Source organism: Rhinopithecus bieti, unplaced genomic scaffold (assembly GCF_001698545.2).
Source record: "Rhinopithecus bieti isolate Rb0 unplaced genomic scaffold, ASM169854v2 scaffold_34818, whole genome shotgun sequence".
Lineage (NCBI taxonomy): Eukaryota > Metazoa > Chordata > Mammalia > Primates > Cercopithecidae > Rhinopithecus > Rhinopithecus bieti.
The window spans coordinates 565,686-592,781 of record NW_016815484.1 but is presented as its reverse complement, the minus strand read 5'-3'; the positions used below and the strand labels follow the sequence as shown (position 1 = coordinate 592,781).

At 46.0% G+C, this 27,096-nt stretch overlaps 1 protein-coding gene and 1 long non-coding RNA gene across 5 annotated transcripts in view; one reads left to right on the top strand and one right to left on the bottom strand.

Moving 5' to 3' along the window:
• Positions 1 to 27,096, top strand: part of GDNF (glial cell derived neurotrophic factor) — a 27,269-nt gene extending 173 nt beyond the window's left edge. The window contains exons 1-3 of one of the 4 annotated variants that reach the window (XM_017853217.1): positions 3,358 to 3,880; positions 4,694 to 4,792; positions 23,666 to 27,096. In XM_017853217.1, coding sequence (XP_017708706.1) covers positions 3,856 to 3,880; positions 4,694 to 4,792; positions 23,666 to 24,150 — 609 coding nt within the window. In that variant the 5' untranslated portion in view covers positions 3,358 to 3,855 and the 3' untranslated portion in view covers positions 24,151 to 27,096. Of the gene's footprint in view, positions 1 to 3,357; positions 3,881 to 3,905; positions 4,118 to 4,693; positions 4,871 to 23,665 lie in introns of those variants that run through there. The other 3 variants (XM_017853216.1, XM_017853218.1, XM_017853219.1) reach the window with 3 other exon arrangements.
• On the bottom strand, positions 7 to 2,103 carry LOC108515990 (uncharacterized). The gene is made up of 3 exons (XR_001881689.1): positions 1,598 to 2,103; positions 1,160 to 1,285; positions 7 to 387 (listed from the first exon to the last, which is right to left on the bottom strand). It is a non-coding gene; the product is annotated as an uncharacterized LOC108515990 (long non-coding RNA).

Genomic DNA, 27,096 nt, shown 5'->3' with positions numbered 1-27,096 from the left:
GTGAGGGAGCGGGCCGAGGGAAGGAGGGAGCGGGTGGTGCCTGCGTCGCGGGCGGTGCGGCTGGCTGAAGGGTGCCCTAGTCAGAGGGGTGCGTCTGGACCCCAGAGCAAGGGGTGAGAGTAGAAAGTGGAAAGACTAGAGAGAGCCTAAGCTATGCGAGGAGAGAGAAAAGTAGAACTGGAGAGAGGCCGGCCTTTCGGAGGAGTATGTTGCCCTTTCCACGTGGGCAAAGATCTCTGGAGCCCCAGATGCCCCTGGACCCCGAATGCCCAAGAGAGGCAGTTTCCTTCCCGGACTCGGCGAGGCGCTCTTCCGTCAAGTCACAGAACGATTCAGGGCTTGGGTCATCTTCGAACCCACCGCCGTCGAAAAGTATCCTCTCTGGACCTGCAGAGATACTATCATTGCCAAGGGTGCAACTTACTATTGAGCTTGTTTTGATCTGTTCGAAGGCAAAGCGCAGGCCCGGGGAGGGCCTGCTGCAAAGGTGCTGAGAACCTAAAAATGGAGGTCTCACCTCCTCCGGGCGAGGTCGGGCAAAGCTACATTCCTCACCCGGCTGCCTGCACGTTCCCAACGCCCTCCACCCCAACTAACCATCCCCGTCGAGGTTAGGAGAAGGGCTTTCTTGGCAGTACTGGACTCAAATCTCAGTCTCGAACATATTCTTGAGACTCCACTAGGCCACTGAGGTTATTATTTTAATGACTCCTTCTTCTCCTGTACTCTGTGCCGCCTTCCAATAACACCCCACCACCACTGCCACTACTTTACACCATCTCGAGGCTAATTCCCGGCTGGTGGTTTGTTTCCTGCCCCAACTAAGAAAAACCAACCCTCTTCGGGCTGGAAATGGACTTCCGCGGGTTCCCGCCAGCCTCCTGGCGCCCAGCTAGTTTCGGCTTTGGTAGAATCAGCCGCCAGGACTGATGTGCGCGTCTCCGGGGGCGTACCCATCCATGAGCTCGCAACACTTTTGCTCATAGGCGGGGACAAAGGCAACTCTTCCGGCCCTTGCTGCGATGTTAGAACGCGCTCGACTCTTGCTCAGCATTTGGAATATATGCTTAAGTATTTCAAGGAAGAGATGTTTCTTCCAACCTCTCTCACGCACCCGATCCCGCAAAGCCTTCAAAGCCGGCCTCTACCAAACTCTTACTGTTTCGCTGCGCCTTCGCTTTGGCAGGGAAGGTGGCGCCTTTTCAACAAGCAACAAGTGTCCGATCTCTGGGAAGTCCGCCGTGTCCCTAGCCCTCTCCTGCTAGCAATTCGGGTGCTCTCGGACCTGGAATTCGCATTTTAAACAGTCAGACCCCCTTCCCAGTTGGCCTGCGAGAAGTGTCCCAAATTCTTTTTCCCTCCCTCATCTTGGGCCCCGCAGTTATGGGGATTAAGGGGAGAAAAGTCCTCTGTCAGTCAAGGACACGAAGCATAGTTAAGAAAAGCAATATATCTTCCAGCAATTTCTGTCTCTACCTCCCCACTCCAAAAAAAAAAAAAAAAAACCCTCGAGTTTATAGCAAGCCCGTCTCCCCGCCCCACCGCCTCCTCTTTCTCTCTCTGAGACCTGGATCTTGAAGGCAAAGCCCAAACAAACCTCCCAGCCTGCCAGGCACAAGAAGGTGCGGGGGCACTGACGGCGGGAGCGCTGCCTCCTGCGAAGCTGTCACGGTGACGCGGGGAAGCGGTGGGGGATGGTCTAAAAGCAGGTTGCCAAGAAACCCGCTCAGGTGAAGTGGGGAGAGGAAAACCAGCGAGAATCGAGGGGTGGGAGCCTGAAAAGCAGAGATGCCGGTAAGGACCTTCACAGGTCCCCGGGCTAATAGGATTTCGGGAGGCTTGTAGAGGGAGTGATGGTTCTCCGGTTTTATAACTAAAATGATAACACAGCCTCCGGGCCGCGTGGGCGTGACACGGCTCAGACGGTTTCTGGTGCCCCCTGCTGCGGGGAACTCAGAAATGCCTCGCGGCGAGCGGCTGCTTTTGGGAGCACTTCTGTGGCTTTCCTGGGCGTCCTTGCCTCCCCAGGCCCGGGGACCCACCAGGTGCCGGCGCCCGCGGCCTGCTGCTTTTGCCCTGCCGGAGCGTGGTGGTCCCAGACCCAGAAGGGGACCAGCCTGCCAGGCACGAGAAACGGTGCGGGGTTACCTGGCAAAGCAGAGCCCCCATCACTTCAGGAGCAGAGCTTGGTTCTCGCACGTGGCGGCGCGTGAAGCAGTTCGCACCGCGGGCAAAGGCCCATGGTTGAGGAGAAACGCGTCGGGCAGATGTAGATGTGTTCTGGGAAAGCGATAGAGAGACAAACTGAGAAACCAAGGGGTGGAGCCCACACAGACTCTGAGAAACACGTCCTAGTAGACGCTGTGTGCCGAGTCCCTAGAACCTCCCCCGTTTTCCCCCGCCCAGCAAATACCGGGAACTAAAGAGCTGCTCGGACTGGAGCCGGTCCCGGCGGCGCTCAGAGGGAAGAATGCGCCCTCCCTGTCCGGGGGGAAGAGGGGGAGCTCGATCGTGGCGCTGGCGGCGCTCGGCCGAGGGCGGGAACCGCTGCCGGGAGCCTCTGGCGAGGCGGGGAGTTTTCCACTGTGTCGTCTTTTGCCAACTTCGCCACACTTCTAATTGAGGATCTCCACGTCCAATTTAAAAAGCCCTCCGTCGGCCAGGCAGGAAAAAAGGGAAAACCCTCTTAAGACGGAAGGGAAATCTGGTGCCTCTGTGGCTTCCTGCTGGCGGGCACCGCGATTTGGAATGGCGCATTAACCCCGCGCCTCCATGCTCCTGCGGTCTGACCGCCAGCCATTTCGCACGCACCCGGGAGCTGGCACCGGCGAGGGTGTTGGAGCGGGAGAGGGGGGCGGCTCGCGTTCCTCGGGTCCTAGCTGCCAAAGTACCTTTCTGGGCTCATTTTGCACGGCCTGGTGCAGTTTTCCTGTGTCTGCGCGTCGCGACCCGGAACCTAGCTTTTTCCGGAGTTTGCAGACCAGCCCACGAGGCAAGAGGCGCTGGGTGCTGCAAGTCACTAGGAGTTTCTAGTCCCTACACCCTCTCGAGCCCAACAGCTGTATAGCGAACAAACAGACGCTCAGGGGATGAAAAATGCATTCATCTCTGCAGAGGTGGGAGGTGGCGGCCGAATTAAAGGCTTCCCCGGGTTGCCTACACCGGGACAGGGGCTGGGGTTCCGGGTAGAGATGAGGACTGGAACCGTGGAATGGAGGCGGGGGTGCCTGTGAACTAGTGGCTAGGAAAGGCACAGAGGTTTTTGCATTTACCTGGTTTCTACATTTCTCTCTCGCATGGGGAAAAAAAATCGAGTTTTTCCTAAGAATCCGTTTTATGGAGCGGGTGGAGGGGAGAGGATAATCGACTGCATGAATCTCGCAGATTCCACTTGAGGAGATTCTCTCTAGGTCACTAGTTCCCTGGAGACTGGAACCCTAGGATTAGGAAGGCACTGGATAACACTGCGCCCCAAGATGCCTCGGTTCTTTCCCATCTCGTTGGTTGGAACTGTCCCCCGAATTTACAGTCCCCTTTTCTCCCCCACCCTCAGCCGCGCGGCCCTCCTTTGTAGGGGTGTGAGGATTGAAAAGCCAAACAGAGCCCACCTCGGGCTGAAAAGAGCTGAACCCCCTACTCTGCGCCATACCACGGTCTAGGCCTTCTAATGCCAGAGCACCTCCAAAGCGTCGGAGACTGGGTACAGTCGTCCAGGCGTGACGGGAGCGCCGGGAGCCAGCGACTCCTCTGGGAGGGGAAGGGATTACGGGCAGAATCTCATCTCTCAAAGGTGCAAAAATCCAATCAAGAAAGGGTTTTCGAGTATACCACGGAGGATTAAAACTTTCAAGACAAATGCAGTCTTTGCCTAACAGCAATGGTAAAGCATTTATTGAGCTCTTTCTACATGTTCCGCTAGCGCTTTCCATGCGTGATTTAATGTTCATAACCTTAAGAGGTGGGACGAGTATTTTAAATCGAATCAGTGCTTTGGAAAGTTAAGTAACTTAACCCAGATTTCCCATACTGGCCAAAAGTCTCCAAGTCCCCGCTAATCTTGTTCTGGCAACAGAATACCTATTTAGGTGGGAAAAATGAGGCGTGGGCGGCAGGCGGAGTGAGTGGTACCCCCGAGCCTACCCTCAAGTAGCCAGAAGCCCGGTTGGGACCCGAGGCAGGGGAGTGCGCTTGATTTTATACCCAAAGAGAAAGACTGGTCACTGCTTAGGCAGAGGACTGGTTCCGGGGCCTATAGGAGCTACCTGGACAAGAAGGGGAGGTCTCTGGTTGGGGTGGAGGACGCAGGGTGGGAACTACCCAATTGTACCTCAGGAATGGGGGATTTTGCGCACCAGTAGAGGGCACCGGACAGGAATCGTGGTGGTGGGGATGGGGGGTTAACTGGAGGGACAGCAGCCCTGCCTGAGACTCTGGGTGACCCCTAAGACCGGGTGGTGGAGAAGGGCAGCTGCAACCTGAACCAGGAGTGCGAGCTGCTCCTGGGGCGCACTGAGAGGGAGAAGCGAACTGGGGACTTGCAAGGAGGGCAGGAGTGCCCGGGAAGCCTCTGGCCTGCAGCGGTGCCGGAGGAGGGCGGTGATGAGGTTGGAGAGGGGCTCAGGGACCCGCGGGGAGCCCAGACTTAACGTGCTATTCTGCGGTTCTCTCCCCCACCTCCCGCCTGCCCGCGCAGGTGCCGCCGCCGGACGGGACTTTAAGATGAAGTTATGGGATGTCGTGGCTGTCTGCCTGGTGCTGCTCCACACCGCGTCCGCCTTCCCGCTGCCCGCCGGTAAGAGGCCTCCCGAGGCGCCCGCCGAAGACCGCTCCCTCGGCCGCCGCCGCGCGCCCTTCGCGCTGAGCAGTGACTGTAAGAACCGTTCCGTCCCCGCGGGGGGGGCCGCCGGCGGACCCCCTCGCACCCCCACCCGCCCGCACGTACCCCAAGCCATCCCGATGACTGTGTGGCCTACCGACCCGTGGGCAAGCAGTGCGGATGCTGAAGCCCCCAGGGGTGCCTGGCTGCCCACTGTTGCCCACACGCCTTGCGTGAAAGTGACACGCGCTGGTTTGTCCAGCACAGAGGGGATGGAATTTTTATGCTGCTCCTTTAGCATTCTGATGAACAAATATGCTCCCCACCAGCACCACCACCTCAGAAACACACACACAGCTGTCCCCTTTTCTGTTTCCTCATCTATACACACTCCCAGTTTTTCTTTTATTCCAAAGCCCTTTATCTGTGTGACTGTGCCTGGCTGTGCTTAATTCTGAAAACTATTGCACTTTCATCCTAAACTGCGCCTGCAAGGCGAGGGCCGACTTTTCACAAAAGCAAGCCAGAGGCAGAGAAAACACAGAAGGGCCTCCATTTCCAGAACAAGCGTCTGGGTAATGTCAAATCTGTTCAGAAGAGTTCCTCTGTTCTGTAAAGTTCCGGTTCTAGAAAGACTTAACCATAAATAGTGCTGGCTGGGACTAGGGACAAAGATTGTAGCTCACTCCACGTGTGACAATGCTAACTCCTGAGAAAAAAAACCCAGGTTATTCTTATTAGAAAATAAGTCTGTGATTTACCTCTCAAAAGTTAACATGTTTTAGAAGCAAGTCAATTAGGGCGTATGGGCTGTGATGTGATCTCGTTTTCCCTGGCTCCTCAGAAGCTTGTTGCATGAAGTGAGAGATGCTACATTACATGTGATAGAGGCTGTTGCAGAGGCATAATGTCAACAAAGGTAGCAATAGAAAATTTCACACAACCCCAAAATAAAGCAGGAATGAGCTGTATGTAACTAGGATACCACCCTGGCTACTCTTCCCTCCCTAACCCCACCCCCAGAATTATCCCTCTAGTTACTTTGTGCTTGAAACTTACTATGGTCATAACCACAGTAGTAGTCCGGCAATAGTCAGCTGTGCGCTGAGCCCCCCAAAGCCAGTGGCCTTGGCTAGGAAACAACCTAGTAAATGCAATATGTTTATTTTATGCTTAATTATAACAACAAAAGCACTTCTTCCACAAGTCCCAAGAAAGACAGAAAGTGGAGTTTTTTAAAAGGCAAATTAAGACTTCAGAAGTAAGTTAGGGAGCATGGTTAATCCTTTGAAACTAAAGTACCTGTTCCAAGAGTGTCTATCAATTAGCTGTATAAACCTACTTTAGAGGCTTTTATTTCCATCACAAATTTAGTGTATATAAATGTTCCTCCAACAGAAACTTAAAAATGCCCCTTAGTGCCAGGTCTTCCAAAACTGGCTATTCGTTCACTGAAACGGTCTAGACCAGAGGGACAGGGACACAGTGGCAGATAATAGTTCTCTAACCCAGACATTGCCAAGAGAAAAACGACTGTGCCTGATTACAAAGCTGATTAATTCATGGAGGTTTAATTGCCATATTAGTGCCCTGTTTAACTAAGTTCATTTAATTCTGGCTCGGGCTCCTGGCTCTGCTTTCAAGTAACTGTGACTTTCGGGCAAGTTACTTTAGAGCTCAATGAATAGTCTGTAACTGTACCATAAAAAGAGGCCTTTCTACTCTACAATGCCAGTGGCTATAAGATTTGCCCCTTGGCCTTTATGCTTGTCCTAAAGTCCTTTGGGAAGTCTCTTAAGAAGAGATTGGAGTCACCTAGGGAACTTTAAAGAATACTGATGCTAGGTCTCACCCCAGGAGATTCTGATTTACTTGGTTTGGGGTGTGGCCCAGGACCTGAGTTTTTAGGTGTTCCCCAGATGAGTCTAACGTGCAAGCAGACTTGAGCCACTACAGCTTGATAATACCCAAGAAAATCTTTGGTTCATATAAGGTACAAATAGTCACAAAGCAAGTGAGTTAGCACAGATTGCAGGGGCGAGGGCATGTTGTGGGGAAGAAGGATTGCTTCCCTTTTCCAAAATTGATGCTATGCCATCAGTGAACAAGATTCTCACTACTCTATTTACATTTGAACAGCAGAACACACCCCATTGTGTTTTGTCTATGAGAAGATCTAGTAGATCCTAGAGGAAACCTGAAAAAGAAACATTCCCAAAGAGAAATTGAGCTGCATTCTAAGCCAAATTGACTTCTTTCCAGGTATGTTTGATTCAGTAGCAAGCTGTCAGTGCAGGGAAGGCAAAATAATGACAGTATGCAGACTTTGAACACTGAACCAGTGTCAACACGCCCCTGTCACAGTGCTGACATTTATATCCTGCACTGTACATGGTGCAACTGGTTAAGGCTTATGTAGAAAAACATTAAGTCACCACATTTCATTTAAAAATAGAAAGTATCGTAAATTCTGATTCTTCTAGTTCCATCCAAATACTTATAACTTAATGATTGAGCAAAAGAGCTTTCATGCCACATTAACAGTCATCCTGTGCTTTTCACAGGAGGACCAGGATATATAGTTTGCACACTCACCTTTGAGATTGCATGTGTTCTGCTGGTTCCAATGTAAATAAAACATCCAGAATTCTATTCCTAGTATGACCTCAGTGTGAGATAACCGAATAGAATTCATAATTGGCCAATGGGTTTGCCTAGAGGCTGGTTGTAAAGTAAATGGCCCAGGACTGCTTCCTGTAGCAACTTCTAGCCTGTCTAAACTCAAGGACTTGTGACTTGACTTTTGGGCTACCCAAGACTTTTCTCTTTGGCTGTCTTTGTTCGTTTATTTTGCTTTTGCCAGTATTTTGCTTTTGCCAGTTTCCAAAGGGCAATTAGAGCGGGCATGAGGAATCTGCAAGTTGAAACTTGCAAATGTCATAGCATTTTCAAGCTGAAAGGAAACCCCTCTAGTCCTGAAACCTAAAGAGGCAAAGCAACTCGTCTATAATGTGCCACAGTTCCATGATCACAGGAGGCAGGTCTGAAGCTGGGAACAGAGTTTCTCCCAAACTACTGAAATGTACTTTATATGGGAAGGGGAGGATACTTTGTATAGGAGGAAGGTCTTGAACTAATGACTTAGACCATGGTGCACAAGCTTGTTTGAATTTATTGAAGGTTAGTTCATCATAGTCATATTCCCTATCTTAACTGTAAATGTATTTAATAAGTAAAAGCATAAAATGCATGTGGTTTTAAAAATTTGCATCTAAATGCACATATATATTCACCAAATAGTTACATGTGTGCCTGTCTATGCCAGGCACTGTCCTAAGTGCTAGGGATACCTTGATACACCTAATAAACAAAAGTCACTGCCCTCATGGAACATACCTTCTAGTAAATGTCCATGCGTGGTGGTTTGAAAAAATTAACGTGAAAGAACCTCAGTCCAGTAAGGTGGGCTGAATTTTTTGTGTGACTGGAAACCAACTAAAATGACATTGAGCATTGTTAAGTTGTAATCACAAGTAATTCCCAATTTAGTATAATATAATGGGATTATATTCTACCAGTTTGATAGCAGTTCACAAAATTTCCTACGGGAACAATTTTTTAAATTAAGCTATCAAGTTTTCAGGCTAGCCCACAAAAGCCTATGTAAACCACAATATAGCTGAACTGTCATTCACAATATTACTGAGAGTCTCTGCCCTGGGGGCCATATCCTATAATCTGCAAAAGGAGGGCACAGAACAAATCAGGGAGGTTTCAGCAAGCAAGAGCTCAAGGTAACACATTCAGACCAGACTAGGATTTGGACCCCAGCCTTGCCACTTAACTGAGATATTGAGCTGTTACTTAACATCCCTTAAGCTTCGGTTTTCTCCCCTGTAAAACAGGCATAATAGTAAACCAGTCTCATGGGCTGATGTGAGGGTATTGCTTTGTAAAGCCTCTACTCCATAAATAGGGATCATAGTTGTCATTTGCCACCCTCCTACTTACAATGGCCCCTCCTTGGGCACCCAGTGAATTCCCTTCTTCCGCTGTGACATCTGCCAGGATGCTGCTCTAAATAGTGGGATTTCAGCAGCACAACAGAGTACGGAGAGTGAAAGAAATGCAGGCCTTGTGGGCAGGCTATTTTGGGCCCTATTATTGGTTGGCCAGCACGTAGGCAGGCCAGGCTTGCCTGGGATTCTGCCCCTGGGTCAGCTGCCCCTGACTCTTCCCAGGTTTCACAGCTCCGTCGCTTCCCCAGTTTCCAAGCCCACATATTTCCAGTGGAATTTTTCTGACCAAACTCCCGTGGTTATGTTAAGGAGATCTCTTCCCTCATGGGAAGGAGGGAGGCAAGGCAAGGTAGGATCTTTCTATGTAAGTGATAAGAGGGTTGTGAGTTGGAGGCTACCTGTATAGAGATGGAGCGTATCTTTGTAAATGATCCCAGCTGGATATTTAATTTAAGATGTTTCATAACCCTAGCAAAAAAACTTAGTAAACTGTGAGACCACCTCTATAGAGCTAAGCAAGCTTCTAGTACAACAAACTGGGTAAATGTTAAGCTTTCAAATCTAATGTTATGAAATATAGAATTTAGAATAAACAAGCACCATGTATCTATTGTGTCTTATTGCTTAGGTACTGTATGACTGGACAATACTTTAACAAAGTAACTACCTAAGCTGGAAAGGCGCTCTGCCACTTGGGAAGGGTCTCTTGGAATCAAAAAATTGCACATCAGACTCTTGTAGGAGGCACTGATTCTTTACTTGAGATCTGAGACCAACATTCTCATTCTGGTCCCAGTCTGGAAACCTATTTCAAACTGTTGCTGTTTAGAGACATCTATTTAAGGCTTAAATTGATTTTGCCAGTCTTAGGATCTCAGGCTGACCCAGGGCGTAAGCAATGTACTCAACAGGTTCTTCTTCAACAGATATAAAAATTAAAGCTCCCTGGTATTTTCCCCTGCTAACATCTCTTTGTTCTTTATTTAGCGCTTGTGACCCATAGCACCTTCATTTGATTAAAATACTTGTTTTTTAGTTAATCACTTGAGCTCAATCAGGAAACAAATACTAAATATCTTTCATGTGCTGGGTGCCATGCAGTCTCAAAAAAGCTAAATTTGTAAATAAAGTTGCTGGTGATCTAGTTGTAAACTATTGCTAGGTGGATGGGCAGATGGCTGGATGGGTGAATAGAATGTCACTCAGATAGATATGTCTATTGTGTAGGGTTTAGGTGAGCTGTACGCATGCGTGGTAAAAATTCCTAGCAGTGAGCTCACTGGGATTTGGGGATCACAGCAGGGACGACTTCAGGGAAGAGGGAGGATTTGACCTGGCACTTGAAAGATGGGTGCTGGGAAAGGAAGGGAAAAGGAAAGGGGGACCTTCCATACTAGAGAGTAGCATGGGAAAATTTGTGACCATGATGTGGGGTAGGGACAGTGGAACAAGGAGGAGGACAGACCAGTCTCCAAGATCTAGAAAGAGGTGCTAAGAAGTGGTGGGAAATTGAAGATGTCTTGATAGGTGATCGCAGATTGTGTGACGCTATAAAATTCAGGAAAAGGTATTTGCTCTGTTTTTGATAGTAGTGAGGCACCTATGGAGCAGGCAGGTGACTGCAGAGGGGGGGTATTGCTTCAAAGCTGTCTTGCAGCAGAAGTTACCTAAATACCCAGACTGCTTTTGAGTGGGGCCTATGCCATAAGCATGTCTTTCATTTTGAGGTATTGTGTTCTTATTTTTTAAAATGTTCTAGACATAGGCACAATTGAATCAAACTATTAGCCCCAAGTAAGTGAATAGCTGCAAATAAACACTTAATATAAAAGTTAATGACCTAGCACCTTTTAACTATCCACATGATGAACATGAACACAGTTCTTGTCCTGAAATCAAGTAAGTTTGAGCTCTACAATACAAGAGGAGATATTATTATCCCCATTTGACAGGTGAAGAAAGGAGACCTAGAGCATTGTTCCAGGTCACAAACCTAGTAAGTGGTGAAACCAGAATTTAAACCTCAGCGTTTTGGTCCGAAACCCAATATTTCTTGACGTTACACAGACTGTGTGTGCACATTAGTGGATTAAGAAAATACAGACATTTGGCTTGCTTAAAAATGCACTCGCTAACCCTGAAACACAGATTTTCAGGAAAATTAAGCAAGCAAAGAGAAAGGAAAAGCAGAGACTATCAAATTTCCTTTAGGCCCTTTTAAAATTTCCATTTGGGCTGTGGTAGGCTTAAGCCTGTATTACTAATGACTACTTCAAAGTCCAGATCAGGATGGTTTAAGAAGAGAAACATGAATTTATCTAAGTATTCCTATAATATTGATGCTTTTTGCAATGAGAGAAGCTCCCTAACTCTTTGTAACAAAGCAAGGTCTCCTCAAGTGCTTGGTAGGCAGACAGCATTCGGGAAGCCTTGTGGGAGACTCTAGTTCTCAGATCACTCCCATTCTGCCCAGCGAGGGGATGGCATCCACATGGGAACCTAGTGTGACTGCACAAGTGTCAGAGCGACAGCCTCAGTGGGAACAGGAGTATGCGTAAGTAGACTTAGGTCACCACTGGGAAACAGCTGATTAGCTCAGTAGAGGCAAAACCCACTTTTGCATAACTTTAATAACATAATTGAAGCAGAAAGGCATGGTTTTAAAACAATATGTTTTTGCCTGCAGTTTTTTTGCCTGCAAACCTGCAAATAAGAATGTTGAAAAACAATTATCTACTTTGAAGCTTTCTAAAATTTTTCATCATAGGTTTAAATAATTATGCTAGATGTCATTTCTAGCCCTTTCAGGAACTGAATATATGCTTTAAATATTCTTTTGGCAAAACTTTGCACCTGTATATGTAGCTTATTCAGTTCATGGAAAACGATCAAACTAATCAGCCCAAATCAATTGGCTTTTTGGTCAGGAAAGGTCTGACTTCATTTTCAATTCAAATGTATATGTTAACATACACCCCATGACAACTGTCACATTTCTGGATCCCAATTGTAAGGTAAAGAGATGGATAGGTGAACAGTCAGACAAGCAGAGAAAGCACTGAGGCTTCCCAAGGGGCCTGACCAGGAGGAAATACGGAGCAGCTTGCTTCAGGATTTCTTGGTTTATTCACAAAGTTATCTCCCTTTGGAAGTGGTTGTAGTACAATGAACACCCATACATCCTTCAATAAGATTAACCTCTTTTTTAGCATTTTGCCTCATTTTTTTCTGAACCATTTGAGAATTTGTTGCAAACATCAGAATGTTAAATATTTCAGTATGTACCTTCTAAGAACAAGGACAATATATAGCCACAATTCATTTATCAGTCTCAGGAAATTTAACATGGATATAATACTGTTATCCAATAGATAGTCCGTGTTCATATGTCCCCACTTGTAGTAATTATGTCCTTTATGTTTTGTTTTTTTAAAAAAAAAAACCCCGGACCATAAATTGCATTTGACTATCTGGTATCTTTATACTTCCTTAATCTAAAATGATTCACGAGTCTTTTTTTCCACATGACATTGACATTTATGAAAACTCTGGGCTCTTTTGCCAGCTGTTTCCCAGACTGCCCTTCAGTTTAGATCTGTCTGATTATTTCCACATGATTAGGTAAACATCCTTGGAATATCATATTCATGGCGCTGTGTCCTCACATCAGGAGGCACCCAATATCAGTTTGTCCCAAGGAGCCATTCATGCATGAATGCCTTTGTATGGCACCTGAAGGTGTTTATCCCCGGGACAGGCCCCACGATAGAATGGCAAGATGGGTGAGAAGCACACCATCTCTCAGTAAGGACAAAGGAGGATTGGAAAAGGGGACATGGGCAAGGAGAACCACAGCAGGAACATCCGCAGACAGACCAGACATTTTAGGACATGGCACGTGTGGAAATTGAGGAAATGGACACGGATTCCCTTTCAACCACCCATAGGCACTGCAGAAAATCTTCATGTGCCCCCAGAGGGCCAGTTGCCTCAGTTTGAAGACACTGCTCTAAGCCATAGTGGACACAAAGATATCCCTCATGGGCTCCGGAGTCAGCTGACATTTGCGTGTTTAGTTGTCAGGCATTTTGAGGAGCACAGGAGAGCTCGCACAGCCTCCCAAGACAGGCCTGTGGCTTCTGCCCACAACCCACCATGCCAGGGGCTCCAGGTCCTGCACAGAAGTCTCTCCTCTGTAGAATATGCTAGACTAAGTAGGGACCAGTGTCTGGATCCCCTGTTGGGCAATCTTGCTTTGTCTAGAGACCGCAGAGTTGGCTTTGCGCTGCTGCCTTTTGTGCAAATATTGCTGAAGGAAGGTCCCAGATGCAGCAACCATATTGGCCTACATGAGGCACCATTTGTGAAATACTTTCTGTGGACCAGGAACTGACCTGAAATCTTTTCTTATGTTATCATATTAATTTTGACCTGAAGGTAAAGTTGTGACTAGCCCCATTTGAAAGATGGGGAAATTGAGACTTACAGGGTTAGCAACTTAGCCAGGGTCTGGACACAGGGCAGCCTGAGTCCAGCACTCACACTTGTCACCACTGCACAAGATCACTTCCTGCCAGCCCACAACACTCAGATGTCACTCTTCTGACTGCATCAAAAAGTCATCAAGGAAGAAAAATCTGGGAATGGGTTTGGCAGATAAAGTTGTTTTAGAATGATAACCATATCTCATTACCTGAAGAGTCTGAGATTCCCGTAAATTCACTCACTGTGAGTAGAAATTCCCTCCTTGTATCTGACCACAGGAATCTACCAAACAAATTCAAATGATAAAGAAGATTTCTTTCATCTTCTCTTAGTCCCTCCTTCTTGTTCAAATCACTGAGACCCTTACAGGCCTTTTACCCACTGCTCAGTGGGTCCCCTGGGAAGAGCTGAGGGACGCTGAGTGCAGAATCCTGCAGGGTCCTGCAGCCTCTCAGGCTGGGGGCAGGGCTTCGCTGAAAGAAGAAAGGAGAGACTCCACCACCCCCACAGCCACCTGCCTCTGATAACACCACAGGGATGATTTGCCCTAGTGGCTTTTTGTGCACTTAATTTTACAGGGTAACTTTCTCACCCTTCCCCGTTAAGTTTTTTATAAGGGCAGTAGCAGAGCTCCTGGTGTGTGCTCATTAGCTTGGGGTGTTTATTACTGACTCTGGAGTGCTTTTAGCTCACACCAGGTGTTCATGGATTAGCTAACAAATGAACACCCTCTTGGGTGTTTTCCTGACTTAAAAGCTGAAGAATGGACACTTTCCACCCAGGGGCACCATGCTGTATTACTGTAAAATTATTAGCATAACTATAATAAAAGCATGGACCACATACATAGAAACCAGAGCAAGGTGATCAGAACCTGAGTAACAAAGGAATTTACTGTCTGTCTCTCCCTGAGTGGGGTTTTCTGGCTGTTTATATTCATGGAGTAATTTTCAGTCCATTTGTTACAAATTTTCTTAGTTGAATTGTAGGATAACAGTTTAGGATATAGTACAAGTAGTATGTGCAGTGTCATTCAAAGCGGGTAGAGATAGTAAATAAGACGGCATTTTGATGGGCAAAGTGGCTTTTCAAAGTACAGCTCCTTTTTCTATATTCTAAGGTGTTTTGCATTCTGGTTGGTCTTTTTCTTCTGCCTTGAGAGAATCCAGAAATGCTTTTTTAAAACAACAAAACACTGGTGTTTTTACAACGCAAATACTTTTCAAATAAACTGATGTCATGCCTTTCTGTCAACAAACCACTGGTCCTAAAGAGAATGCACTGGTAGCTCTGGAAATGGTCACAATGACTTAGTAAATTGCCTCAGCTGGTAATTGTTTTTAGGAAAAGAGATGCTGTGGACACTCCTGAAAGTTAACCCAACAGCAGCCTATGATCAGGACGGTCTATCAAACACTAGATGAATTCCGTGTCCAAAATAGGAAAGCACGGAAGGTCATTTCATAATGTAAGATGCATCAGCATTCAGTGCTTACTGATCTATGGGCCTTTTTAAAAAAGTAGTTCAAATAAGTGGCAAAGACATCACTTTGAAATAGGAGCAGATGACAAAACTTTACAGAAGTTTTTCAGAGAACTGGAACATTCTCATGAACTCACAGTTAGAGTCCATTCTCATGGACTGCACATTTTAGAGGTTCCTGAAGGTCAAATAAGAACAAGAGTTGACAGTCCATAGATCGACCTCAAGGACAAGCTGATTGGCTCTCCTGATCCATTTTGTGCCACTTGCAGTGGGCAATTCTAGCCTTGGAGTCATAAGCCGGGGATGACCTAAGCATACTTGAAGCGGCAAAAACAGAAATGAATAAAACTGGGGTTCGAAGAAGATGGTAATTTGAGTGTTTGACTTTTGGGTGATGGAGACTGAAGGAGTTGTAGCGTGTGGCTGTAGTGTGTCCTCTCAGGGGTCAGGGGGCCGATCTGTATTTTTACAGATGGAAACTGATGTTTAAGAATGCCTCGCAGGGCCGGGCGTGGTGGCTCAAGCCTGTAATCCCAGCACTTTGGGAGGCCGAGACGGGTGGATCACGAGGTCAGGAGATCCAGACCATCCTGGCTAACACCGGTGAAACCCCGTCTCTACTGAAAAATACAAAAAGCTAGCCGGCGAGGTGGCTGCGCCTGTAGTCCCAGCACTCGGGAGGACGAGGCAGGAGAATCGTGAACCCGGAGCGGAGCTTGCAGTGAGCTGAGATCCGGACCCACGCACTCCAGCCTGGGCGCCAGAGCGAGACTCCATCTCAAAAAAAAAAAAAAAAAAAAAAAAAAAAAAAAAAAAAAAAAAAAAAAAAAGAATGCCTCGCAGTAGAATCTGGATGCTTTCAGATGCAGATACAGGGTCCTTTCTACACATCTTCTACCTCTCTTAAATAGGGCACAGGAAGATGACTTGATGATTTAAGAGAAGATTGATGACGATCATTTCAAATGTAGCCGAGACATTGAGCCAAGAGGTAGAAGAGGTCCAGCACTGCAGAGTTCTGAAATACCGCCTGTGGGGTTTCCTGGACACCCCGAGGGTACTGGCTGAGCTGAACGCTGCTGGAGTGTCAGCCAGAGGTGGTCTTCTCCCTGGCAGAGGTGACTGAAAAACCCGTGTCTGGCCACGTGTTCCAGCCAAGACTTAGACTCTCCGCACTTTAGCACTGTGGAGCTGGAAAGGGCCCCAGAGAGCATTGAGTTGACCTCAGAAGGGTTAAGCGACTGCTTCCAGGGTCACGCGGCTGGTCAGGGACTGACCCGGGACTGGAATCCGGGCCTCTGTTCTCTCCAGCTCTGCAGCAAGAGCCTGGTCATTTGGTGCCAGCGTGAGTTGGAGGAGCTTCCGGAGATGGGGCCTCTCTGTCTGGATCTGCTGCCGTGCTGGCTGCGGCTTTTCCGGTTTTAACTGGGAAATCGCCAGAGCTGCCTTAGCGTGATATGCAAGAACCAGGACATGGGAGAGATGCCCCTGAGTGGCATGGCTTTTCCTTTTTTGGAGACAATTTACTGTATTTTGTGGCCCATGGCAGCCTAACGTTAGGATCTACTTAGTGTTCATACTGAATTTTTCAACAGAAAGCGTGTTCCTCACCTCCTGTGCTGACTTTGGTAAATGTGTACAGGTGAAACCAGCATGTCTTGCTCTTGTCTCAGAGTAAATTCCCATCTGCCACAAGACTTGAAGTGCTCAGTGATAGCAGAGTTTTTACTTTAAAATGAAAAGACAACAAGTTTGAACTTTGAAACTGAATCACCAAGTCCACATTTGTTAGTCCTGTGGCCTTCACCAAATATTTGTCTTCTCTGAGCCTCAGCTTCCCGAGCTGTAAAGTGGAGATAGTATTCAATTTAGCCTTGAATGGAGGTTGTCAGGTTTAAAGTTAATGTTGTATGAAAGTAGGCAGTATTCCACCTTTATATTGGTCATGTTTTTTAAGTGCTTCAAGGAAGCCCTTATCTAAGTTATAGCCTGATGAAATTTTGTAATGCAAGAAGTTTTAAGGTTAAACTCAGCCATGTAATTCTTGTAATGATATTCTAATATTAGTGAAAGAAAATCATGTTTGTATCATATAGAAAGATAAAAATAACTTATTCCAAAACAATGACATTTGTTGGGACTCTTCTTGAGAAGTTATATCAATTTTAACTTGATCTTTTCATATATGTATGTGTGTGTCTCTGTGTGTAGACACATATGTATGCATGCATGTGTATGTGTATGTGTTTATAGACAGAGAGAGATCTCTATATTTTTCAGACACTTGGCCTATAGAGCAATTTGCATCTTACCTGCAGTATAGGTAGGCAAAGAATACCAGATTCAATGTCTCCCAGCATTAGGGGGTTTTCCATTTTCCTCCTGTCTGAAGACAGCTTTTCATAGGAAGCTCTACATGTCAGGATGGATGGCACTGCACCTCGACAGCCACAGGTGCAGCATCCTGTGGCCTCATCCTCAGCTTCCTGCCCCATCCCAAAACTGGGCCCTACCATCTGGCACTGGTTCCTGATGTATCTCTCACTTGTGTGGCCTTGGCTTAGGCAGCAGCTCACCCCATGAGCCTCTTTAGCCCTCACCCTTCCAGGCACAGAAGCTGGACACTTTATAGTAAAGTGGCAAGGCTGTTCTACCCACAGCAAGAAACCCCTGAGCCTTCTCTCTGGGGCCCCTGCATCAGCCAAGCCCGGCTCATGCAGATCTCAAGCCTGGCCTTGGAAGACCTCTCCTCCTGGACAGGACCACTGTGGGTACTGAGGTCAGGGCCCCTCTCTCCTGGGTCCCTCTGAGCCTCAAAGACCTTCCCTCCACCCTCTGGATAAGGAGTTGTGTCCTCACCACTTTGTCCCTCATAGACAACTTTGTGCCACCTCCCTCTCAGGCCCACGGGTTGGGGACTTAGGATGACTTAGAATGAAAGTCAACTTAGACTCCCTGCCTGACCAAGCTGAGGAGGGGATAACCAGCTACAAGTATTAAAATGACCCTTTGATTAAAATATGGTTAACCTGTACTGTTTTTAGACAAATATGGCATTTTAGGAAAAGACTTTGTCCACTATTGCCAGCTTAACCAATATAATGTTTTAGATTATGTAATTTTGAGTTCAGCTATTACAGGGAGGACTTGGAGCTCTCAGCCTTGTTCCTATTAAAACTCAGTTGACTTTACAAAATTGTCACTATCTCAGTCCTTTGTTCCTGAGGTGGCATTACTATTTTTTTCCCCATAATCGAGGGCAGCAAATTCTTTGCAATGAACTGTTTGTTCCCAGAGTGGTGCCCCAGTATAAGGTTTCATTTGTTTAAGTAACACTATTTATACAAAGAACACATCAAAATTAAAATATTTTAAATAGAATAATACCAAAATATTTGGTTGCACTCTGAAGGATAGCTTAAATGCATTTGAGCATTTTGGATTTCCAAAAACTTTATCTTTTAGATGGACATGTTTTCCAAGATATATCCTCCAAGCAGGTCTGGGAAATGAGCAAAGATATGACCTATTGTTTTTTTAATGATGCTCCTCTTTTGTGGTTTGCAAGTATTTCACAATTAAAGTTAATAAATGAGGGTCATTTGCGTATCTGACATTCTGCCAAGGCTTTCATGGGATGAAGACAGAGATGCGCCAGTAAGTCTTAATTTAGGGAATGAATCCAAACTCAGACCCCTCTTCTTTTCCCTCAGCTCAGCGAATTCCTGGAAAATAGAGGCAGCTGTGGGCATCTCAGCTTATCACCAGGAGTTTCTTGTCTGGGCTGGGTGAGAGGCCTCTGCAGAAGAGTTAAGGACAGGCTCAGTGAGGCTGCCCAGCACCCTCTGCAGAGGAGTATGGCTCCTAATGTCCCCAAGTGCCTTGTATCAATAAATTGAGACTGGCTCTGAGAATGAACTCATGTAGTCGGAACAGGCAGGCCTATTTGCCCTGTAGTTTGAAAAATACAATGTTGCCCTTTCCTGGCTTCCAGAATTCATATCCATGTAAATTTTTCAGCATAAATATTTGTTGTTTGTTCTATTTTTCATGAATATGAAGGAAAACAAAACTTCCGCTTAATAAGAGTTGCCTATGGCCTGAACTTGGGGCTTAAATAATATTTCCACATTAGCAACAAAGGGTGAAGGAGACTTTCCATCAAAGGAAGGAGTTTTCATTAGCCACATGCCAGGAAGTCTTTTGTTTAAAAAAATAAATAATAGACTTTATTTTTTAGAGCAGTTTTAGGTTCACAGCAAAATTGAAAGGAAGGCAGAGAGTTCCCATATACTCCCTACCCCTACACATGCATAGCCTCCTCCACTGTCAACATCTCCCACCAGAATGGTACATATATTGTAACTGATGAACCTACACCGACACATCAATATCTCTGAAAGTCCATAGTTGACATTGTGGTTCACTCTTGGTGCTGTACATACCATGGGTTTGGACAAATTTGCTATGACGTGTATTCACTCTCTACCTGAAATTCAAATCAGGCTTTCTGTATTTTACCTGGCAAACAAAGCCCGTGACAAAGCCATGCAGTCAAAATATCTTAAAAAAGGAGGAAAAATGTTTTTCAAGATCTTCCAAGTATCGAGGGCTAAGAAAAAACACTATAAGCGCCGCTTCAAATCCTTATTACTATAACTCTAGTAATACAAATTATATAACATATAGATTAATGAGTCTCTAAACCAGAATAATTTTAACTTCTGTGAATCTAATGTTTTCCCATTAGCTTATATTAAAATTTTAGTAATGTTTTACACTCATTTCTGATTAATCTTCAGTTAATTGTTAATTGAACTTAACTTTCTATATGCCCAGGTTCCTAAATTAATGTTAATGACCTATTTAGAATTCTTGAATAGAGCCTATGATGTGAGTCCTTTTGTAAAACAGTCTTTTTTTTAATTTGAAGACTCTTCTGTATTTTGATTAGTCTCTCCTAATATATCTGTTTTATAAGTTCCAATTTATATACAAGCATTTTTTTTTGAAACTGGGCACATCTGTATTTATCTCCTCTTTACTAGCTTATTGTTGAAAGAAATCACTAATAGCTAAAACAGCTCATTTAAAAAAAAAAAGTCAATTGTTTCTGTCAAAGTGATTTAAAGTTGTTGTTTTGTTTTGTTTTCTTTTCTTTTGAAAGAACACTTCCTAAAGGAAGTTCAGTGAGAAAGCAGTACAAAGGAGAGGACAAATTAAGAGCACTCTTGGCGGGGCGTAGTGGCTCACACCTGTAATCCCAGCACTTTGGGAGGCTGTGGCAGATGAATCACCTGAGGTCAGGAGTTCAAAACCAGCCTGGCCAACATGGTGAAATCCCATCTCTACTAAACATACAAAAATTAGCCAGGTGTGGTGGCGGGCACCTGTAATTGCAGGTATGTGGGAGGCCAAGGCAGGAGAATCGCATGAACCCAGGAATTGGAGGTTGCAGTGAGCTGAGACCATGCCATTGCACTCCAGCCTGGGCAACAAGAGCAAAACTCCGTCTCGAAAGAAAGAAAGAGAGAAAGAGAGAGAGAAAAGAAAGAGGGAAAGAGAGAAAGAGAAAGAAAAGAGTGCTTTCCCGGGCCCCCTTAAGAAAGCATTACTCAGGGAGCAGAGAGCTCTGGGAGACTCAGGGGAGGTGGGCGCTGAGAATTAATGCTGCTGCGAAACTGCAGAAAGCTGAGGAGGAAAGGCAGTTTGGAGCTCTCTGGTGGGCAATGACTGTGCCACTCATGGCAGAGTGGCTTTCCTGAGTAATGTGGGCTGTTTATTTTGGAGCATTTCATTTCATAATGATGCAGTTTCCAGCTGAAGTCCCAGTGTCCCCTTGAAAATTAAGAACTCTCTTTCCCCTAGTAAAATGACCCGACTCATTCAGGCAGCAGTTACCGTAGGCCTCCAAAGCCTACTCAAGCACTTGGAGATCCATCAGTGAATAAGCAGGACAGAGTTCCTGCCTCTTGGAGTTGACATTCTTTTAGAGAAGACAGACTATAAATAACAACCCTAAGAAATCAGTTAGATGGTGTGTTAGAATGTATCTAGAATTATGGTGCAGGGGGAGGCACAGGGCAGGGGTATCTGGATTAGGGGTTGGGGAGGAATCTTGTTTTAAACAGGGAGGTCAGGTGGGACTCATGGACAGTGACATTTGAGCAAAGACTTGAAGGAGATGTGGGAGTGGCCACAGGGTGGGAGACATGTAGTCTGATATTCTTCGCCTACCTATATTGCAGGTAAAATACAAATTGCTCTATAGGCCAAGGGACCAGGTGGAGAGGGGACAGCCAGCACAAAGTCCCTGAGTTCCTGACTGTTTGAGCTGTAGTTCTCAAGGGATGGTGTTGCCCCTAGGGGACATTTGCAATATCCAGTCATGACCTTGATCTGTCATGACTAGGATGGGGGATGCTACAGGCCTTATTTTAGTCCATTTTCTTACTGCTATGAAGAAATACCTGAGACTGGGTAATTTATAAAGGAAAGAGATTTAATGGACTTACAGTTCCACATGGCTGGGGAGGCCTCACAGTCATGGCAGAAGGCAAAGGAGGAGCAAAGTCACATTTTGACATGGTGGCAAGCAAGAGAGCATGGGCAGGCAGGGGAACTGCACTTCATAAGACCATCAAATCTCATGAGACTTATTCACTATTACCAGAAAGCACAGGAAAAACCTGCCCCCACGATTCAATTACCTCCCACCAGGCCCCCTCCCATGACATGTGGGGATTATGGGAGCTAAAATTCAAGATGAGATTTGGCTGGGGACACAACCAAACCGTATCAGGCCTCTCCTGGGTGGAGGCCAGGGATGCTGCCAAACATCCTACAGTGCACAGGACAGTCTCCCACAATGAAGAATGACCCAGCCCAAAAGGTCAGTGGTGCTGACACTGAGCCCCGTGTTTGAGGAATGGTAAGGAAGCCAGGGTAGCTAGATGGGAGGGAGTAAGAGGAGAAGCAGGAGAGGAGGTCAGAGTTACATAGTAAAGGCTGGAGGAGAGGGGCAGCCAGGTCAGGTAGGGCTTTTAGAGCCAGTATGGATATGGGCTTTTTCTCCAAGAGTAATGGAGAGCCATTGGAAGGTTTTGAGCAGAGGGGGTTATGTTCTGCATTTACAGTATCTCTCTGGGGGCTGGGTAGAAAATAGATCGAAGGTGGGTAAGAGTAGAATGAGGGAGCCCAGTTCAGGGGCCACTGCAGTTATCCAGGCAAGAGGTGACAGGGCTTCAGCCAGTGTGGAAACAGCTCTGTGACTTCTGTGCAGCCGATCCAGCCAATGCTAAATTTCAGAGAGCAACCAGGCATTCTATGGCTTCCAGTCACCAGTCTTTTCATTGTTATATATCGTATGTTTTACATATTACACACACACACACACACACACACACACACTACACACATACGTGGTTAAGTTGCCTTTGCTAGATTTTGTTCTATAGGAACGGATACCTGATATTTTAACAATTAAATAGGTTAGGTTTATGACAAGACAATTTGACATGGGTTAGACATAATGTAATCTTTCTGTGCTTTAACACAATCTTGGCAAAAAACATTTACTCTTGCTGACAACTCTTCTGTGGTATATTTCTTTAAGCCACTTAAAATCCTAAACATAATAAATGACCTGAAAAATGAGGTGAGGGAGACATAAAAGGCCTAATACCTAAGAAATAGGTGTTTGAATTTATTTCCCCTGTTTAGAAATTTATTACATTGTTCCATTAGTTACTTTTCTCTTCTTACTTGATCCGCCAAAGCAAACACTGAAATCCGGCAGAAAGCACCGAGAAACTGCTGATTCATACTTTCACCAAAGGTCTCAGACATCTTAGTGTCCCCGCATCCTTCCTCCATGTGATCTCCCTAATAGGCCTCTTGTCCTGCTTGCAGCCAGACGGTGGGAGCCATGTGACAGCCTGCAGCTGAGGCTGGACCTCACCCTTGGGGGCAGGGCTGCTTCTATCCACAGACAGCATCTCATTTCGTTTGTTGCTTTAATACATAAATGCCATTTTACTCTATCACTGGACTTTTTTGTTAAAGTCATGCTGTTCAAAGGAAGCGTAAATTAGTCTCTTTGTTAGTAAAATATAAACTGTTTTCCTGTTCCTTAGTGATTTTTAAGGAAGTTTTAAACCATAGTTGCATTCCTGAGCTCTTCATTTGTTCTGTCAGAATGGTTCTTGTCCCACTCAGCCACACAGAATCAAAGCAAGTTTCAGGGAAGAGCACTCAGTATTCCAGATAAAGGTAGCCACATTGGAAAACCTCACTTTTTTCACCCTCTAAGATGGTGTCTCTCAAAGTTTGGTGCGTGGATCTTTGACATTAGAATTCCTTGGGGCTTGTTAGAAATGCAGATTCCTTGACCCCTCCCCAGACCAACTGACTCATTGTCTTCAAGGGTAAGGCCAAGAATCTGCATTCTAGTCAATATCCAGGGTATTTTCCTGCACACTCACATTTGAGAACCACTACTCTAGGTTGTGTGACTAGGCAGGAAAAATGCCCCTAGAGGATTGGCCAGCTCACAGCGAGCCCTGTATGGACTTGTTAAAAATGGTGGATGTTATTCAAATGAAAACTATGCTTCTAAGGATTTGTTTTCTTCGAGGAAGTATGTCACCACCACGGTAGTCTCCTCTTCCAACTAAATCATCTTTCTTCTGTGCATTTTGCCTCTGTTCTTGGGGATTACAACAGTCCCGTAGCTTAATCGACTGATAGTTTTGCTGTGGGTCCAATTTTTGCTGACTTTAGGGGGGCACTTTGATCTTGAAGACGGCTTGAAACGATCATTTTGTCTCATGTGCCATTTTCTCTTTTCTTGTTGAACAGCAAATATGCCAGAGGATTATCCTGATCAGTTTGATGATGTCATGGATTTTATTCAAGCCACCATTAAAAGACTGAAAAGGTCACCAGATAAACAAATGGCAGTGCTTCCTAGAAGAGAGCGGAATCGGCAGGCTGCAGCTGCCAACCCAGAGAATTCCAAAGGAAAAGGTCGGAAAAGCCAGAGGGGCAAAAACCGGGGTTGTGTCTTAACTGCAATACATTTAAATGTCACTGACTTGGGTTTGGGCTACGAAACCAAGGAGGAACTGATTTTTAGGTACTGCAGCGGCTCTTGCGATGCAGCTGAGACAACATATGACAAAATATTAAAAAACTTATCCAGAAATAGAAGGCTGGTGAGTGACAAAGTAGGGCAGGCATGTTGCAGACCCACCGCCTTTGATGATGACCTGTCGTTTTTAGATGATAACCTGGTTTACCATATTCTAAGAAAGCATTCCGCTAAAAGGTGTGGATGTATCTGACTCCGGCTCCAGAGACTGCTGTGTATTGCATTCCTGCTACAGTGCAAAGAAAGGGACCAAGGTTCCCAGGAAATGTTTGCCCAGAATGGAAGATGAGGACCAAGGAAGCGGAGGAGGAGGAGGAAGAAGAAGAAGAGGAGGAGGAGGAAGGCAGCCATCATGGGAGCCTGGTAGAGGAAGATCGAGCTACAGACAACTGGACAGGAGAGAGAGAAAACAGCCCTCTGGATTCTCCAGGATGGCAGCCGATGTTCCTGGTTGGCTGTTGCCACCGTTTCAGCTGATACGGTCCACTGTCACTGATCACCGGTGCGGCTGCGGATGCACTTGAACCAAACCAGTGTATCTCCTGTGATTTGTTTTCATGTGTCTGAAGACACCAGGGAAACAGGGATCCTGGTGTTGTTCCTTGTCATTACGTTTTACTGCTGAAAGTAAGAGGTTTATTTTTCTGTCACTCAGTGGAGACATACCCTGGAAAGGAGAGGGAAAAAAAAAGCAAAGATACAAGAGATAATCACCTTTGCATTTGAAAGTCGAGGCCCGAGGTTTACTACAACCAGCATTTTTGCCAACAGTTGGTGATTGATTTCCATCACCGTGTGTGGGGTGGGAAGAAGTTGGCTAGGAACCAAAAAGGCTGTGCTCATGATTAAACACAAACCTGAAGGTATTTCCTTTATGTCCTTGGAAACAGGAAATGAGTTGTGGTTTTCGCCAGCATTCTTGTAGGAGAGAATCGGGGAAGGCCCCCAACTGCCTCCGGGCAGGGAGAGCACCTCGGGCCTGTTGGTTTACAGAGAGACAGATGTTACATACCCAGCTCCACTGAAGCGTGGTCACCAGTGACCAGAGAAGCTACTCGATGCAATGCATCTGTTTCAGATACAGAAATATAGAGAAGATATTTATTGAGATTTAAGTTATTGTTATTTATTACCGTTCACTAATGAGTTTCTCTTTTTTCCCTTATTTATTAAAGTTTCTTTTCAAAGGTGCCAAAGTATATGTGCTCGCAAAATGTAAAGAAAGGTGACAAAAGGAAATTCGAATTGGGAACAAGGGTCCATGCTTTTCAAAGTATTAAAAGTTTTTTGCTAGGCAAAATCACTTACTTTACCTGTTTAAGAAAATGTCTCATTAATTTTCCCCAGCTTTCAGCATTTTCCCCAGTTTTATTTTAGCTTCTCAGGCAAGCCCCCTTTCCTAGAGCAGCGTTCAAAGACCACCGGCGCTTGATTTTATTTCTTCCTTGCTCCATCGCTGAACAGATACGTTGTGGGCTCCACTTCCTGTTATATTTAAGCTTAGTCCCCTCCATGTATACCTAGCTATACTATGCATAACCATATATAGAAAAGGTTCAGTTCCTTTTAACAGGTAGTCCTGGATTTAATGCTGACCTAAAAGTAATGTCAACAATGCTGTCAGGTAGCGACCATTTTACCGACTCCCTCCATCCCTGCTCACCCACGGCCCTCTGGAGAATATGCCGGCTGCCCAGTGCAGCATGGGAGACACAGGGGCCTTCCAGAGGTAGGGTCTACCAGGTCCTGTACAACTCCTGGGCTGTCACCGGGGGTCAACAGCTGCTGCTGCTATATACCCAAACACCTGACAGTTCCCTGGGGAGCAGATGGCTGAGAAGGGTGCTGAGGAAGCCATGTCTGGGCCAGCCACAGCCACACACACGGAGCCTCATACTTAAGAGTGTGCTGCCTTTAAATGAAGGCGATCGGGGCCAGTGCAGCAGCTCACACCCATAATCCCAACACTTTGGAAAGCCAAGGTGGGAGGATCACTTGAACCCAGGAGTTTGAGACCAGCTTGGGCAACATAGGGAGACCCTGTCTCTACAGAAACTTTAAAAATTAGCCAGGCGTGATGGTGCACGCCTGTGGTCCCAGCTACTCAGGAGGCTGAGGAAGGAGGATCACTTGAGTCCAGTAAGTCGAGGCTGCAGTGAGTTGTGATCATGCCACTGCCCTCCAGCCTAAGTGATAGTGCAGTACCCTGTCTCAAAAAAAAAAAAAAAAAAACAGAAAGAGGTTGGAGTGGGAGGAAACATCGGGTGGGAACAGCCACCCCCTCCATGCCCTAGATTGTGAATTTGTCAGGCAGCCAACACACGTATGACACACTAGGCCCTATGTTAGAGCTTGTTGCATATTTCATAAAAGGGATTTTCATCAAGGAGATAATCTATTACTACCTTAATGGCTATTAGTCATAAAACTATGACAGATTTAGCAATTAAATGAAATACTGGCCTCCATCAAGTAATCATGTCAGTTTTACAAAGTAACAAGAAGCAGCAGTTACCAGATATCCCGTCCCCTTCCCTGAAAATACCCAAATTCTTCACGGTTCTGCCCTTCTCTGTCTTTTCTGCTCCCCTTGCCTGCCTGGGAAATGGAGGAAAGGCCTTCTCTCTCACCTTCTCTTGGGATCTTGCTGAGAATTCAGACTGCTCGAAACAGTGACAAACTCCAGCCATCCAGTCATTCATGGAGTGCAATTTGGATGTGGCCCCAGGGGCATCTGTCCCATTCAGAGAACCCTGGCAGGTGCGATGGCCACTGTTCCCAGGCTTCAACCTCAGTGACTGTCCCACACCCACACCAGCTCCCCATGGAGAGTCCCTGCCCAAAAAAGCTGTAATAGCCAATGGGTGTTGACAGCTCGTTCCCGGCATCACCTACACACCACAAGCAGGTTTTAATGGAAGCAAATTGCTCTACCAAATCCACAAAAGGGTAAAGTTTGTGATTTTTCTTTATCATTGTGATCGCCATCTGATACAGTAAGGAGTGCACTTGTTTGAAAGTTCTGACTTCTCTGATCTGTCTCGGTCGTTTGTGTTATACAACCAAAGTTCTCTACAGACTTTATTTTTGTACAATATCATTTTGTAACTTTTTACAAATAAAAACTCATTTCTATCGC